Source organism: Amblyomma mixtum, chromosome 10, assembly GCF_055824585.1.
Source record: "Amblyomma mixtum isolate Tamu chromosome 10, ASM5582458v1, whole genome shotgun sequence".
In the NCBI taxonomy this organism is placed as follows: domain Eukaryota; kingdom Metazoa; phylum Arthropoda; class Arachnida; order Ixodida; family Ixodidae; genus Amblyomma; species Amblyomma mixtum.
Genome location: NC_143021.1, coordinates 12,716,325 through 12,733,145, shown reverse-complemented (window position 1 = coordinate 12,733,145; position 16,821 = coordinate 12,716,325). Strand labels below are relative to the sequence as shown.

Genomic DNA, 16,821 nt, shown 5'->3' with positions numbered 1-16,821 from the left:
ATGGTTTAATCATGCAATGTAATGAATTTTTAGCTAAGCTATCTACATGGTCCAAGTTAAACAGACTTCAAATCAATTGCACTAAAACTAAAGCTATTATATTCCGCGCTAAACACAAATTAGTTGAAATAAATCACACTATAACCTATGAGCACCAAGAAATTGAAATCGTTGACAACCATAAAATATTAGGTGTACATTTTTCCTCGCATCTAACCTGGGATGCTCACATTGATCACCTTCGTAAAAAACTTTCCTCGATTACAGGAGTTATATCGCGCTGTCGTACAGTACTTCCACCCAAGATAAAACTTCAAGTATATCATGCTTTGTTTAATTCTCATTTAAGATACTGCAGTCTAGTTTGGTGCACAACCACCAAAACCAATTTAAATAAACTTCTGGTTTTACAGAAAAAAATCATCCGTTACATAGCAAATATTGAGCCCATGGAAACTACAAAGAGTGCATTTGAATCATTCAATATCATAAGTGTAGACAAGTTGTATGAATTTCGCCTATTACATTCAATCTACTTTTGCTCCCCTGAAGTTACTAACCTTCTAACGTCCTTGGCATCCTTAGAGCGACGAAATATTAGCGTGCAAACAAGAAATGTTGATGCGTGGGCAGTTCCTCATTTTCGTACATTTTATAAATATCAGTCACTTACCCATAACCTCCCTACAACACTAAACAAATACAGACACACAGTGGGCTTGAACAAAAAACAATTACATTCCTATTTTGTGCAGTTGTGATCCATTAATTTTTGTTTGTTGTTTCCGCGTATGTGCTTTTCAGTTGTTTTATTTTGGTTTCAGTTCATTACTGGTTGCTTTATGTGATTGACATCATTATTACTTGTCACAGTAACTGTTTTATTATTACCCTATTACTGTCTTCCTATGTACTATTCATCTATTATGTTTCTATTCTTTACGCTGCTGCCTTGTATTGGTCTCTTGGGCCTCGTCAAGCTTTTGTGTAGCTTTTAGCCCAAGAGACCATCCAGTTGTCTTCTGGAAAATAAAGATGTATTGTATTGTATTGTATTGTATTGTATCTATGCCCGTGATTTTTCGCTCACAACAGCGATGCCTTATTTTCTTGGTAACGGGGCCTTTAAACTGATCAATTCGCGCTACAAGGGACATACACACGGAAACACAAACGGACGAAGCGCATTTACGCGCTTCGTCCGTTTGTGTTTCCGTGTGTCTGTCCCTTGCAGCGCAAATTGATCAGTATGAAGCCCCCGCTCTTGCATTGCGGCCTTTAACCCTGTCACGTTAAAACAATAAGCTGCAACAATTATGATCTGACGTGCGACAAATACATAATATAAACCCACATAAACGATTGCCAGGACACTGGAAAGAACGCACAGAGGTGTGCAATCAAAAAATTTAACCAAGCAATATCTTGTACTTCCCGAGAATTCCACTGTCCTCGAGGAAAGACTGCAAAGGTATGATCACCTGTTCTTGTAGCGCATGCGTCGGCCATGGACCTAATACCTTTCGAAGACTGAAAAGCCTTTTATAAAGGGTGACCAAGTGCCTGTTCGGTCCTGTCCAAAAATTGCCATGCTCTGGGAATTCCAGTAGCAGACGAGGCTCATTCTCATCCTCGTGACCACATGAATATCGTGGATTGTCTGCACGCCGAGTTCTATGTAGAAAGTTATTCGAGCAGGCGCTTCCCAATTGGAAGATGTGAATGACTTTTTAGACTTCTGCTAAGTGATTGTAAACCGAGAGTGGGGATCTAGTTGACAAATATTACAAGTTATATAGTTAGGCTGGAACCACATTTTTTCGCTCATACTGACTCGCATGTCTCTTGAAAGACAGCGGATTTCCCATCCTGATAATGCGCAAACCAGACGCTGAAGCATTAGCATCATCTTGCCTAGCTGCTGCATCTGCTTCATGTTTGCTTTTCTTCTGTGTTGAATGATGTCGAAATGCTACAGCGATAGCGTTAACGAAGCCAGGTGTGAAAGCTGTCGTTTTTTTTTCCTAACTTGGAGTCACCACACATGTTTAATATAGTCTAATGAATAAAAGGCTTGCAGAACAAGGAAGATAACAAGCATGATTTAAAAAAGAGCCCGCAGAGCTTTAGCGGGCTCAAAGCTATTACAAGTAAGCAAAAAATAGCAAGCGGACAAATTAAAAAATAAATAAACAAAACGTTGCCTTGAATGAAACAGAGTCGCATGTTAGCGAGGTTTACATTGTCGAAATCATGCCAGAAAAATTAATGTGCGCTGTTATTACCGTTTTGCGCTGATATCAAATTTTAACGATGACGTTGTTGACATCGGTAATTTCAGATTCTACCATACTATATAAACACGTTCCTCGTCCATGTACCTGGACTAGTCGGCCTTTTTCTTGCTGGTGTCGTGAGCGCAGCAACAAGGTATGTCGTAGCATTTCATATCTTTCTTGCAATTAAATAACTTATATTATGGTCTACACGTTCTCCTCAGCTTCGTAAGCCCAGCGAGAAACTTGTTACTTATTTGATTTAAACTGGGCGGGAATGATATCTTTAACTTGCGCCACGGTAAGTGCTAACAATAGGGGCCATAACGATCCATAGGATGTCTGCTGAACGCCGAGCGGCCGACTGCTACCGTTCTTCACATGTAGCTCGTCCAACAGCAAGGCTTAGGCACTAGCCGTTATTCCGCCAATCATGCGTTGCGTATATTTCAGGAATTAAGCTGGTTTTCAGCATTTTATTATTTTCTCCACAATCCTACGAGTCCTCTAAACGCATTTAGCAAAGGCAACCACGCGTAAATGTTTACAAAACGACAAAATTTAATAAATTTCACAGCAGATAAGAGACTCGCAGTAGATATACTTTGATGAGAAAACCACTTTCCTGCATAACGCCGCGCCCCTTGATAACCGCAGTGTAAAATGCTGAATAGCTCTGTGTATGTGGATTGCGCCTCTACGTTAATTCGTATTCCATGCTGTTTTCGCATGGTGTCCAGTTTGCTGGGAAAGGTGTCTCAAGTTTTTTTCACGTCCATCACAGATTGTTCTTGCCAGGAGTCTTCGGTGTCAACTGTTGTCAAGCTTTAACAGTTAAAAATTGATCTAACAAACTTCACCGTAGCTTAATGCTTGACATAACAAAGGGTTATATTTTTCACAACTTCGTGTCCATAGAGCGTCGTGTAATTATTGGTTCACTACCATGAAGCAGATTTCGCAGCGCTTTCAGCGTAACAAAATTTTATTGCTGTCTCGAAACGAGCGGGAAGTTCTAAAGCAAGGTGAATAGTGTGTTAGCACACCCTCGATAGCGCTAACGAAACATGAGTTAGATTATTTGAGCCAGGCACAGAGCAACTTTAATGTGTAGTATTCCGAAATACGTCTGTTAGCCTTTTTTACCTTTTGGACAAGGTTGTTTTCTGTCTTCTGCTTTTAACGCCCCTTTTGGTTCTTTTATCGGTTTTTAAACTTTTTTAATGGTCTTTTTGGCCTTTTAGTGCATTTTGTTCACTTATTGTCATCTCCTAGTGTTTTTTTGTCTTTTGTACTGCCTGTTCGCGTCATCCTTTTAAGCGTCATCCGTTTCATCGCCCCTGCACTTGTCTTTTTATCTTGTGTTAGTTTTCATTTTTCGTTGCCTCCGAGGTTCACCCTTGCCCTCATGTGTCTTTGCAATTTTAGTTAGGTATCTTTCGGTCACGTGCAAACACAGCAGATGTTACTCATGTCTTCCTGCCCACTTTTCGAACGTATATATATGTTCCTCCACAATAAAATAATCAGTTGAAGTACAGCGCTGTACCGTCTTGCCTTTCTTTGTCCGTGTCTCAGGAGTGCGCTGTGTTTTTCCCCCAAGATGAATTACCAACTAGTCCGCTCTTCCACACTTGCAAGTAAAAAAGCCCCGCGAGAGGGAGAGGCCGAGCGCGGCGCGTGTCCGAGCGCGTACAGGGTCAACCACACTTAGAGGGAACACGGCTCCGCGTGGCCTGCGGAGTGCACTGCATCTAACCCGTTCATGAATCAATGCAGAGTGGCTCACGAGAACAGGGACCTCGACGTGGTTCTTAGTGTCATCTGCCCCTTTGCACGGGTTTCCTACCCGCTTGGTCGCAATGGTGCTGCGCATGTGCGCAGCCAAGCGGAGCCGTGTTCCCTTTTAGTGTGATTGACCCTGTACGTGAAATGGGTGCCTAGGTGGTCACCGCCCGGGCGGCCTATCTAGAGCGCAGACGAATAAGCGATTGTGATGAAGAACGTCGCTTGCTATGCCATCTGATCTAGTCCGGGCCCACGTATCGCCCAAATGTTACCAAAGTGTTGCGTCTTTGTTTTCGTCAAACGTAAATGCATTATTCTAAATGCCTTCTTTTCTAATGTTGCTCAAACATTGCACACAAAGTGCGTATAGTAACCTTGCCTTAACCTGCACTAAACATTTAGGCAACATATATGTAAATTCTTCTAATATCCTCAAGAAACCTTGTGGGAGCGTGCAGCGTCGCCAGTTGCGAAAGTACTGCAGTTTAATAAACTCTTTGCAGGTACCAACAACGACGGCGACACGAGTTTTACAATATACCACAACCAACGCATGCAACGTATCTCCGAACGAGTACCATGGGGGAAAGCTTATTTGGTTATAATTAAAGTTGGTTTTATGAGGTTTAACGTCCCAACGCGAGTCAGGCTATGAGGGACTCCGTAGTGAAGGAATACGGAAATTTCAGCCACCTAGGGTTCTTTAACGTGCACTGATATGGCATAATACATGGGCCTCTAGAATTTGCCTCCATCGAAATTCGGCCGCCGCGACCGGGATCGAAGCCGCGTCTTTCGGGCCAGCAGTCGAGCGCCATAATCACTGAGCCACCGCGACGGACTTAGCTATAGTAGTGAATTAGTAAGAAGCTAAGTTTTTTTAACAAAATGATGCGGTTGTGCATGTAATCTTCGGCAGCCACAAGCTAAGAGATTTGTTGCTAAGTTCTGTTGGTTGAAGTCCAGTGAGAAACATTCTGGGACACAATGCTTGAAAATTGTGTTGTATTCTTTAAATACATTCGATTAACCTTGAACTACAAAACATATTACTACAAAACATATTACATAATTCCTTACTTCTTCGGCGGGTTCCACCGCCGCCGCCTTCCTTCCCCAGTTTCCCTAGCTCCCTTCCACAATGCGGCAGCGGCGGCGGCGGAGCGGGCCTTCGTGTCAGCGATCCGATTAGGGACTAGCACTTGAGAGCGAAAGTGAAACTCAAGATGGATATAAATCATGTCAAAAAATCGGCCTGTCGTCCCCATCACCAGCGCAGTGGTCGACTCGATCTAAAGACATACTGTACTGTAATATCGAAGAAACAAGGATTTATAATTTTAATTTACCATGAAAAATGCTCAAAAAATCATCTTGCGCTGAAACCCACCATTATCGGTGCATCCCACCACGTGAGAACTTCTCGGTAAAATATCGCTGATCTGTTTCAAGCGCACATTCTTTTTTTTCTCAGGACTGTTCTCTCGCTTTTTGCCACGTTACAATTTCTTCTCTTTTGTTTTTCTGCTGCACTGTACCTTATACAATGTATATCTTTCCCACTCCCCTCTTTAATGCCTTCGGGCCCGGAGGGCATTCAAATGAAATAAATATATAAATGTTTTATTACAGGTTATATTTCTCAACTGCGCTCTTCGTTGAATAGCAACGCGTACTTCGCATCGCTGACCATGGAACTTTAGCTTTTGCCACTATAGAAGGCGTCACAGCGTTTTTGATTCCTTGAATGGAACAGCAACCACGGTCCCCTAACACTTTTGTCGACGAGGCGTACATCACTATGCCGTTAGATCTTTAGGTGTGGAAACTAAAATGGACGATATCCTACACAAATAATGTTCAGTTACTGTCTGGAAAGTTAGATCTGCATTAGTATTTAGTACAGCGCTTTCGTAGACGTGCCGTCGCCATCGCGCTCATTGATCATGGTTTCCAGCATAGGGATACATAAAAACGGGCGCATTCACTGATTTAATATTTCTCAGTAAAAATCTTCTACCGCGTTCCTAACAACAACGCTGCAGAATCCAGCACCTTATGCAGCAAGCTTTCCGTTGCGCTGAAAAAAATTGGGCACTTAAGATTCAGTGCTCGGTCCCGTCACGGGTATATGACCGACGCCTAACGTCGTTGTTGATCTCCAACAAAGCGCAAATAATGGACCATGTTCACCGCAAGTAAAGGTCCGCAGCATGCCTGGGAGGATTCTTTGCATACCAGAGGAATTAGAATGCTGTGGAATTTCGACTTTTCGACGCAAACTGCTTATTTTACCGCCTTCATTACATCGGAGTTTAACTGCAGATCCCATTTTTTCTCATCATTTCCTGACGCAGTACAGTGTCATCTACGATAAATTCTCAAGCTGCCATAGTGTTCGTGGATGTTATCACTCATCGCTGGAAGAATGCTGAGCAAAATATCCTATGCACTACACGAGCCACAGGTGAGGCGTTATTTGCCAAAGTAAGGCATCGCAACTGATTGCTCATCAGCATTCTCCTCACAGTGCGTCTTCTTGCTGTTTGGTTCACATCTATCCGTTTTTTGCTTGTTTTGCGTGTGTGTGTGTGTGTGTGTGTGTGTGTGTGTGTGTGTGTGTGTGTGTGTGTGTGTGTGTGTGTGTGTGTGTGTGTGTGTGTGTGTGTGTGTCAAAAGATGATGATGATGTCCTCAGGGTTAATGGCACAAAGTCCATCACTTTTTGCTTCATTGTATACTATGATCAAGCAGTGCTGCTCGCGCATACTTTGTGCTCTTTCAGTAAAGACATCAAATTTTTCTACCTGAGCATTCATATCCCTTAGTATAAGACTGTGACCTAGCACTGTTTCACACCGACCGCTAAACATACAATAACGTTTCCGCGTTTTGCTTTGTGAATGCTTCAAATGTACAAGTATACAGCTACGAAAAGTAGCTGTAGAGCTACTTTAGTAGAGCCGCCGCGGTGGCTCAGCGGTTATGGTGCTCGGCTGCTGACCCGAAAGACGCGGGTTCGATCCCGGCCGCGGCGGCTAGAATTTCTTTGGAGGAGAAATTCTAGAGGCCCGTGTACTGTGCGATGTCAGTGCACGTTAAAGAACCCCAGGTGGTCGAAATTTCCGGAGCCCTCCACTACGGCGTCTCTCATAGCCTTAGTCGCTTTGGGACGTTAAAACCCCAATAAACCAATACAAGTAACATTTTGCGTATAATGTTACATTTTACGGTAATATTGCAGAGGCTAAATGTTACTCTAGTACATAATGACTGTGAAAATAGTGTTCAGTGTGGGGACAGAAAATTTTTCTGAGTAACAGCAAACTGTTTTCTTTATTTCAGCCATACTTCTAGGTATCTTGATGACAGCTTACAGCACGCTTTGCATACATATGGGCTCGTTAACTAAGGTGAGCTAGTTTCCTTTTCCAAGTCAGTTTCGTGGATAATCTTGTTCGTTGCGACATGCGTCCCTTCAGAAGTTGTACATTCCCTAGCAGATAATATTGGATTAAGATATTTTTAGGTTCCTTACCTATTGAGTAAAGCATGGTTTCATCTGATTTTAGCAAAAAAGCTGAAAATGGGACCAGTTGGTTGATCTTACTTCAGTTCTACGCCCTACTTAGTTGGCAAGGCACGAATGGACCTCAATTTAAAAAATATGAACCAACCCTCCCAGGAAGGAGTACTTGAGATAAACAAGCATCACAATTTCTAACTTAAAACTCTGTATTTCTCTTTGATGACCTATTTTTATGCGTACAGAGTGTCAGGATTAGAAGCAATCTCATTCATGCAGTACATCTGTTGCATCTTCCCATGTCCTTGCCGCTCTAGTCCTACCGTTTCGATCTCGTGTTTGATGAGTGCATTAATGAGTCGCTCACACACTTTTGTTCTTCCTCTATTGCAATCATAAACGCTTCCACAATTTCTCTTTCGACTGCGTTACTTTCACGGCCCAATACCTCTCTTTTCTGAAAGAGTGGTTCAACTTTCCTTTGCAGCGGTTACATGCGACGCTGCGCTTTCCAGACGGGAGTTTTACCGTACTTATTCTTACCTTCCTGTAGCATCGTATTGACAGATCTGCGAGACTGTTCAAAGTATTGGCAGCCGCATGGTATTACAATCTTATAAATTATCTTTTTACACTGACTGAACATTTTCAACCATGCGCAATTTCAAATTCTTTGTGTCGTTCCTGCTTTTATTGTTTGCTATCCTTGTTGCACAGGCCTACCAGAGCATTCGTTGCCTCGAAGACAACCTTTACTGCCTGATTCCTCGCTACCAGTTTCAATCCGACAGCTACTTTATCAATACTCGGCCTCACTATGCGCCGTTCTTTCTTCAGTGGTTCTCTCAAACCTGTTCTTTTTCTCTCAGTGGTTTAAAAAATTTTCCTCTCACGCTATCGCGTCGTTAGAAAAGCGACTAGGAAGTAACCTCTCAGATTACACATTTATACTAGCGGCTATTAGCGGCGAGACCTGAGAATGCTCTGGGACATGTAAGCAAGAGCAACCGCTCTTTTCAGGAGCTTGAAATGGCTTGAATCAAAACCCATGAGGATTTTTACGCGTTTAGGGTTGTATCACTAGTATGTATGGGCCAGACTTTCTTGTATGTTTAGCTCCAGGGTTCTTAGCATGCATATTTCAGGTAGAAGAGGGCAAATACGGGCTGGTTGGTACATGTTTTACGAATTGGAAAAGCGCTGGTGCTTTGTCCTTCTCTTGTGTCTCGTCTTTGATTGCGCTGTTTTTCCAATTCGTAAAATATTTCAGGTAGCTCATACGTGTACTCTAGGCCAGTGAAGACACGTTTAATAAATGCGACAATCTCCTTTTTATTACTTACGACGGCCTATTGGATCGAAGCGGAGCCAAAATTCTTCTACATAGAAAATGCATGCCACTATATTCTTGCTACTTAACTGTGGTTTAAGGCCACTGTCCTCCCTTGCCATGTACAGGTTGGAAAGTGCATGAGCCAGGCATGAACCAATGCATATTCCACTTCGTTGCGTATACACTTCTCTTTCATATATCACATCCAAGCCGTACACAGGTGCTTGCAGCTTGTGTTACCATTTTCTTAAGTGCTTCTTCTTTGCTTTTCTCGGTGATTTTTTCAGTGCTTTGTCATTTAAAATACACGCTTCAAACACCTAGACTAGACTGAATCAGCTGAAGGAAAAGTTAAAAGAAGCAAGGAACTACCAACATGATCATGTTTCTTTCTTGAATTGCTAAAAGAGGGATATCCGTAGAGGGTCATTGTTCAAGCAAAAAAATAAGTGTCAAAACAACGTAGCTCGATATTTGCGAGTGTATTTGTCTAAGCTGGCATGTCATGACGAATACACGGTGTAAGAATCAGAGCACTTCGTTGGGTTCTTGAAGAATGTTCAGGTTGGTTTGGTTTATGGTGTTAACCTCGAACAGTGACTCAGGCTATGGAGGCGCCATAGTGTAGGACTCCGGAAGTTTAGACCAACTGGGGTTCTTTAACTTGCACTGACAGCACACTGGACAGTATACCGGCCTCTAGCATTTCGCGTTTATCGAAATGCAACCACCGTGGCCGGGATCAAACCCGCGTCATTGAGGTCAGCAGCCGAGCACTATACCAAGTGAGCCTTCGCAACGGCTCCTGAAGAAGGGGCACCCAGTGACGTGCATACCTGTCGCCGTAAATATCAGAGATAGGTCTGGCGGATGGGTTTTTGACAAGACAAAGCGAGCAAGGGTGGCGAAAGCCTCCGGGTGCTAGCCTTGATTTCAGCGAGAGGACTTGTCTCGAGGCGCCGTCAAAGACGTGTTCTACTGAATTCCTCAAATGTACAGATTTCTGCAGTAGAAGAAAGTATCGAGCACTTCGCATCCACAGCGTTCCAAAATAAATATGGAAGCGTCACCGTATTCCTCGAACTGATCTGGATGTACTTGAGATCGTTATGTGTTGCATGTGAAGCAAAGGTGCACGCTCAATGAAGAGGAATATGCATTGCTTCTTGCCTGGCTCCTGTGCTTTCCAACCTGCTGTACATGGTATGGAGAGACAGCGGCCTTAAACCGGAGCTTAGTAGTATGAACAATGTCGCATGTTATTGCTAGGTAGATGAGTTTTTGACGTGCTTCGCGATGCAGTAAAGGCCGGCGCAGTTGGTGCAGATGAGAATGTTAAACTTAAGCGTATATTCCGCATGCCTAGATTTCACGCGTCGGTTACCTGAACGATGGGTGATAAGACTGCTGCACCTGAATATAGAAGAAAGCCCGGCATACACATGTTCGTGGTACACCACCCGAAGTGAGAAAGCCTGATGAGTTACAACTCAAGTCATTCCTAGGCCGTAAAGTCATTCCTAGTCGTTGCCCGTGCTTACATGTCCCAGAGTATTTTGAAATCTCGCGAACACAAGATAGCTGCTAGTATCAATGTGAAAATTTAAGAGGTTAACTGAGAGCTGCTTGTCTAATGGTGAAATAGTGGCTAAGAGAAAACAAGGTATGCGAGCACCAGTTAAGAATGAACGGCGAGTCGTGATGCCGTGTATTCAAAAAGTAGCGCAAAGACTGAAAAAGCTAGCTTGGAATCATGAAGTAAAGGTTGTCATCGAGGCAACGAATACGCTGGTAGGCCTGTGCAACAAGGACGACGAACGACATAAGCGGGAAGGATACAAAGAATTAAAAGTTGCCCATGGCTGAAATTGTTCAGTCAGTGTAAAAATTCAGGGGGGCACATTGTTGACCTAAAGACCTAAAGTGCGGTGAGGCTAAAGCCTTAAGCGCAGTGTTGCTGCTTCTGTCACTGATGTGTGGTTAAGATGTTAAGCTTCGCCTGTAAGAGTAGAACGCGACAGCGTCTTGCAACGCTGCCAGGGAGTCCGCAGAACGCCATCGCCCGTTCGCCTCTACGCCTTGCTCGACGGTAAATTGGTTTTTGAGGAAAGGAAATGTATCTCTCTCTCTCTCTCTCTCGCATATCTCGGTGGGCACTTGAACTTTGCCGTAAGGAAAGGGAGGAAGATGGGAGTGAACGAAGGCGCCATATTAGCTAGGCGCGCCTTTGTTGATTCCAAGCCATCGAGCTGGCATGGCAGAGTGGTTAGCGTGCTCGTCTCGCACACCGGAGACCCTAGTACGATTCCGCAACTCGACCAATTTCCTACTCGGTTTTATTTATTTATGTGGTCTGTCTAGAAAGGTTAATTAGGCTAATTGGTTTTTATTGTTGTTCTAATGCCATCCATCATGTTCTGTCACACACTTGTCAAGTGATGGAACTCTCTAGAATATTCGACGCAATGTATATGAAACGTCTTGAAACGTGTAGCTATTAATGATGGTTATTGATACTTAAACATCACTCGCACATTTCGTGATACTAGTTAATGTACGGTTAGTTATAGTTAACGTGGCCTTAACTAGTACACTGATTGCTTAGTGTTAGTTAAGGTACAGGTGCAGTGCACAGTTCCACATGCCCCTTCTTAACTACTACTAATTACCATTTAGTAATTTAGTCATTCAGTATAATGATATAATCATGAAATCCCTTCTATCATGCTCCGATGTCTTTCATTGCACCCGATTAATTATCGACTGGCTATTGACTGGCAAATGCCCATATAAGGCATGCATCCGCAACGCGGACACATTTGCTAACACGTCTAGGTCACGACAGTATGAGGCATTAAAGGCTTTCGCCTTAAAAGAGAATTTATAAGATTCCAATAGCATGCGGCAGGCAGTACTTCAGTCAGTCTCGCATATCTGTCAACACGAGGCTACAAGAAGATAAGACTGACTGCCGTGAAATTCCCATCCCGTAAACCATACGTTGCATGCAACCTCTGCAGAGGAAAATCGAAGCACTGTTTGAAAATACAAAGGTAATAAGCATTGAAAGCGTGGGAGTCGAAAGACAAACTGTGGAAGAGGTCATGGTTGCAATAGCAGAAGAAGCAAAGTGTGTAATCGAGCAATCAATGTACTCATCAAAAGCGAGATGAAAATGATTGCACTAGAGTGGAAAGAAAACAGGCGAGATAAAACTGCTCGATTGCATGAATAAGATTGCCTGTAGTCCTTATACCATCCTATATGTTTAAAAACGTGCCAGCAAAGAGTAATATCATGTTGTACGTTTGCGCTTGTAGTGTGCGTCTTTTTTGCTGATTTGCGTCTTGTCTGAGAAGCAGCGCGAACATTTTAATCAATTTTCGCAACCCGAGCTGATATTTTCCAATCAGGTAAACTATATTTGTAGAAAAAATTGCCTGAAATAGGAAGTGAAGTTTGCCAGTGTACAAAGCTGAATGTACCGAACGGCAACTGGTAGACTTGGTGTACCTTTCTTTTGTGGCGTTTTCGTTTTATGTCCGAAATAATAAGTTATTCAACTCAGCACTTAACCTTAATTTTTCTCGTAAAAAAGAACCCGAAGAAAACGAAAGCAGTAAAATGTTTGGATGATTTCTACCCTAATTTGAACTAAAGAATACTACCTCAATTGCACCTCTCCAGACTCCGATTCTAAAAAAAAAGAACGAAGCCTGGAAACGAGATATTCTACGTATATTCATCTCGAAAAAGTCGTCAGGGTTCTCCATCACGACTCATTCACCGATGTCTATGACCACAACTTCGAGAAAACTTTATTCCAAAAGTGTACAGGAACCTAGAACAAGGCTAGAACTGCGACGAACGTCTATGACCACAACTGTGAAAAAACCTTATTCGAAAAGTGTACAGCGGGCCAGAACGAGGCGAGAACTCCGACGAAGGCCAGAGATGTTGCGGCGGAACTGAGGAGCACCAATTGTTTCTCGTGTCATCGGTCGCATTGCTGTTCTGCCATTCGTGTTTAATATGACTTTATTACTCCTTTTCTTTCATTGACAGATAGTTTTCATTACAACATTAACCGAAATTCTAATGCTTGCCTCCGATTCTCTTTTTCAGCTCTTCATGATGGTTTACAATGGCCTCACAGCGCCATTTGTTGGCCTCTGTCTCCTGGCTGTCTTCTTCCCTTTCGTACACTCCAAGGTAATTGCTAGACTTCTAGCTCAGGGCAGCGGTTGGGTTGGCTCGAGAGAGCCGCCGTGCTTCTGGCAAAAGCAATACTTTTTTTTTTTAGGGTAGCCGGCTAGGAAGCTTATAGGCCTGTAAATACAGTACCACAGGCAACTACTTCGGAAGAATTTAAACGCACTGTTTGTTTGGTAATTTCGTCAGAACATAAATGTCAGACGTGCGTGTTTCCGTGTGCGCATGTAAGTGCCCCCCGTTCTTTCCTCCCGCCACATGTTTTCCTTCGTTATTCTATCTCGCCGTTACGTGCTGTAAAGGCCTACTCCTAAGTGATATCAACTTGAATGTCTGCTTTAAAAAGACATTTTGCAACAAGTAATGTGAACGGTAATAATGAGAACAAAATGCATTCGCTTGGCGCGTGGTCTCTCCACTGTATGTCCTTGGTGGCCTATGCGCAGCAGCCTGGTCATTTTTGTACATTCGTGACCCTGAGTCACCTAACATTTTTTACGAAGACGCTGGGTATATGCTCATCGCACCACGGGGCTTTGCAGTGGTCGTTTCATCAGTGGTCATGGCTCCTCCTCGGAAACCCGGCACTTTTATCGGCACTGATGGCACCGGTGTGAAAGGCCTGTTCAGCCTCTACTCGCAAGTCAGCATCTGTAACAGCTGCAGCTCCACCTTAATGCTCGCCAGTTTCATCTTTTACCTCCATTGCACGGCAAGAATGTCTCATTAAACCCGCAAGCACGAGAAACAAGCTGGGACACCGGCAAAGATAAGCTAAAAACAATGTTTCAGGGTCTAGAGATCGCCAGCTCAATGCACAAAGATAGTTTACGTTTTTTCAGGAACAACACGTGCGCCCATGAACCCATCTTCCACACACATCGACTCCTCGAAGAGTGTCCTTAACCTCCAGCTACCACTATTCGATTCCGAACAGGTCGATTCCTCGCTTCACTTGTTCTCCTTTGTTCCATTGAGCCACCCTCCGTTCTCGACGGAGACTATCTCGTTACGACCATTCTTGGTCTCGTGCATTGCGCAGCCTTATGCCATCGCCACCGTCAACACCCTCTTTCTGATCTTTGTCTTCCATGCTTGTGTCCCGCGTTTGCATGGCCACCCACTCTCCACTCACTCCTTGCCAACTCGCTGCATGAAAAGCCGCCCCTTTTCGCTGACCCACCGCACACAACCCGCGTCCTCCTCTTTCGGTGCAGGCATTCTCGACAGTGCTTGCCACCGATATCCGCCCTGCCCAGACTACACAGCTTCCCAAACTCCTCAAATCATTTTCGGACATTTTTCACCTCAATAACTACACGCTGGGTCAACCTATGGATTCACATTGAAACCGGTAATGCCCCTCCTATCCGCCACTGGCCCTACTGTATCTCCTACGCTCGGTGACAGGTCATCAGCGTCGAGGTTGCCAAATGCTCGCTAAAACATTATCGATCCTTGCCGTAGTCCCCTGGCTTAGCCTGTTGTCCTCGCGAAGGAAAATGATGGCTCGTAGCGTTTGTGCGTTTAGTATCATCAACGAATAAGGTCGCCAAAAGAACGTGTAACGCTACCGCGAATCGTCGGCGCCCTTGATTATCTATAAGGTACTAATTTCTTTTCCTTCATGAATCTTCGCTCTGGTTATTGGCAAATTGCAATGAATGGCCAGCACCGTGAGAAGAGCGGATTGGCGACACCTGGTCGACTTTGTCAATTTATGGTTATGCCTTTGTACTTGAAACACACCGGCCGTTTTCGAAAGCCTGATGGACATTCTTTTAGAAGGTTTCAAACGGTCCACGTGACTGTGCTATCTCGACGACGTCATTGTATATTTACCCACATCTTTCATCTCAGATCGGTGACTTTGCAAAGATTATTTCGCTATCGTCGTGTGCCACTGCACCCCAACAAGTACTATGCCGGTTCACGCGTCGCAGACACGTAGCCAGGATTTTGTTGTGAAAGCAACACTACGCGAGTCCCCGAGCCATTTCGCGGAGCTGAGGAAAGGCCCCACTGCGCATGCCCGAGGAGCAGTGACGTCACGCGGCGCACAGCTGGCGCGCCGCCGCCGTCGCTGCGCGGGTGACACAGAGGTGCCGCCGCCGCGCTGGCCAGTTTCGCATGCGCAGTAGCGGCGCACAGCTAGCGTGCCGGGGCCGCCGCCGCTGCCGCGCGCTCTCCATCGCCTCTCTCGTTCTCCTCGTTGCTTTCGCAATTCTCCACTTTTAACCAGAGCTAAACCACTGCCAATTTCTTCTAGGTGCGTGCTCAAGGCAGTTTCAAATCTAGAGAGGGGAGCAGGGTGCCGGGAAGCGGCAAATGCCCAACAAGAGCACTGTCAGGAAAAAGGGGGAGGGGGGGAATGTTGGGCCCCGTTTGAATACGCCCCTGGTGTGTCGTTGAATAACCATCTAGGGCCACGTCACCACCACAGGTACTAATCCTTTGTTATGTTCCTACAACGACGTGCCGAGCTTCCTGTGGCTTTGGTCCTACTTCCGTCAATTCGCGCAACGCTTTGCCGACATGGCCCTCCTCGTCATCAACCTTCCAAGAGAGGCAAAATTTCCCCTGGAGACCCATCCAAGAAATAGCCTTGGTCATTGGCCATGGTTCGTGGGGCTATGCACGTCTTTGCCTTTAATCTGTGCAAGGCTTTGCCGACGTTAATGTTGCCAATGTTCTCCCCGTACGGAGCATCCGCTGCCGCTGACCTGTTCGTGCAGGTGGGTGGTGTGATCCAGTCCACCAGTCAGCGTACGGACAGTGCGACACGCCGGGCCTAATCTCCGTTCTCCCCACTCATCGACTCTGATTGCCTACCTAGGTTTCCCTAGGATAGGCAGCAATGAAGCGAGCGGTGCGAGCACCCGAAGAGGTGGACCACCTGCGCAGCAGCAGCATTAAAGGGACTATGCAACGAATTAAAAGTCACTTGAAAATGTTTTCAATGCTTAAAAATGATGCTAAGAAGCATTCACACCAGGTATGAGTCTTCAGAACTAAGTCGGAAATTTATTATGAATTTGTAAAAACCGTGTTTCGTAAAATTCGCCGGCCGATTGGTGTCTTCGTAGTGACTGATTTTGAAACTAAAATCGGCAAAATAGACGTCACTAGTCCCGTGACGTCGGCAGGCCACCACCCGCTGTCATTCGCTTGAGCCACGGCAACCACGACGTCACGGGCACACTTCCGGTAGCCGTGAAAATCTCCTGCTCGTGCTGCCGCGCGACCCCCTCCTTCGCGCGTATGCTTTCAATTTACCTCTGCCGCCCCTTTCTGTCGGGAAAGTCACTCGCAGTGCCTTTGTCGCAGTGACAAGCGAAGAAATCCGACGCGCGCCGCAATCCAGGAAGGCTAAGAGAGACCAGGGAGACGCTGCTGACGCTGCTGCTGGGGTGCTGGGTACTACAACAGAATGTCGCAAACCGAACGTCAGCGAATGACGTGTTCATGGGCGGGGTCCAGTCCCAGAGCTGTTTTCTTTATTTTTTTCTGGTGGCCCGCGGGTACGAGTTGAGCGGGGAGAGGAAGAGCTTAATTTTCAATCGTATATAACTTTGTTATTGATGCTGGCTCAAAAATTCTTGCGCGGGGGTGACGAGTGATAGAATGCTTATCTTTGGTCTGCTTTACGTAATCTCAACTAATTTAATGCATAGTCCATTTAAGGA

The 16,821-nt window shown here is 44.9% G+C and overlaps 1 protein-coding gene across 1 annotated transcript in view; it reads left to right on the top strand.

Annotated features, from left to right (window-relative positions):
* The window catches only part of LOC149325158 (sodium-coupled monocarboxylate transporter 2-like), a 194,356-nt gene that overhangs the window by 130,666 nt on the left and 46,869 nt on the right, over window positions 1-16,821 (top strand). The window contains exons 9-12 of the mRNA XM_089563580.1: window positions 2,342-2,430; window positions 6,422-6,531; window positions 7,410-7,477; window positions 13,049-13,135. Coding sequence (XP_089419706.1) covers window positions 2,342-2,430; window positions 6,422-6,531; window positions 7,410-7,477; window positions 13,049-13,135 — 354 coding nt within the window. The remainder of the gene's footprint in view (window positions 1-2,341; window positions 2,431-6,421; window positions 6,532-7,409; window positions 7,478-13,048; window positions 13,136-16,821) is intronic.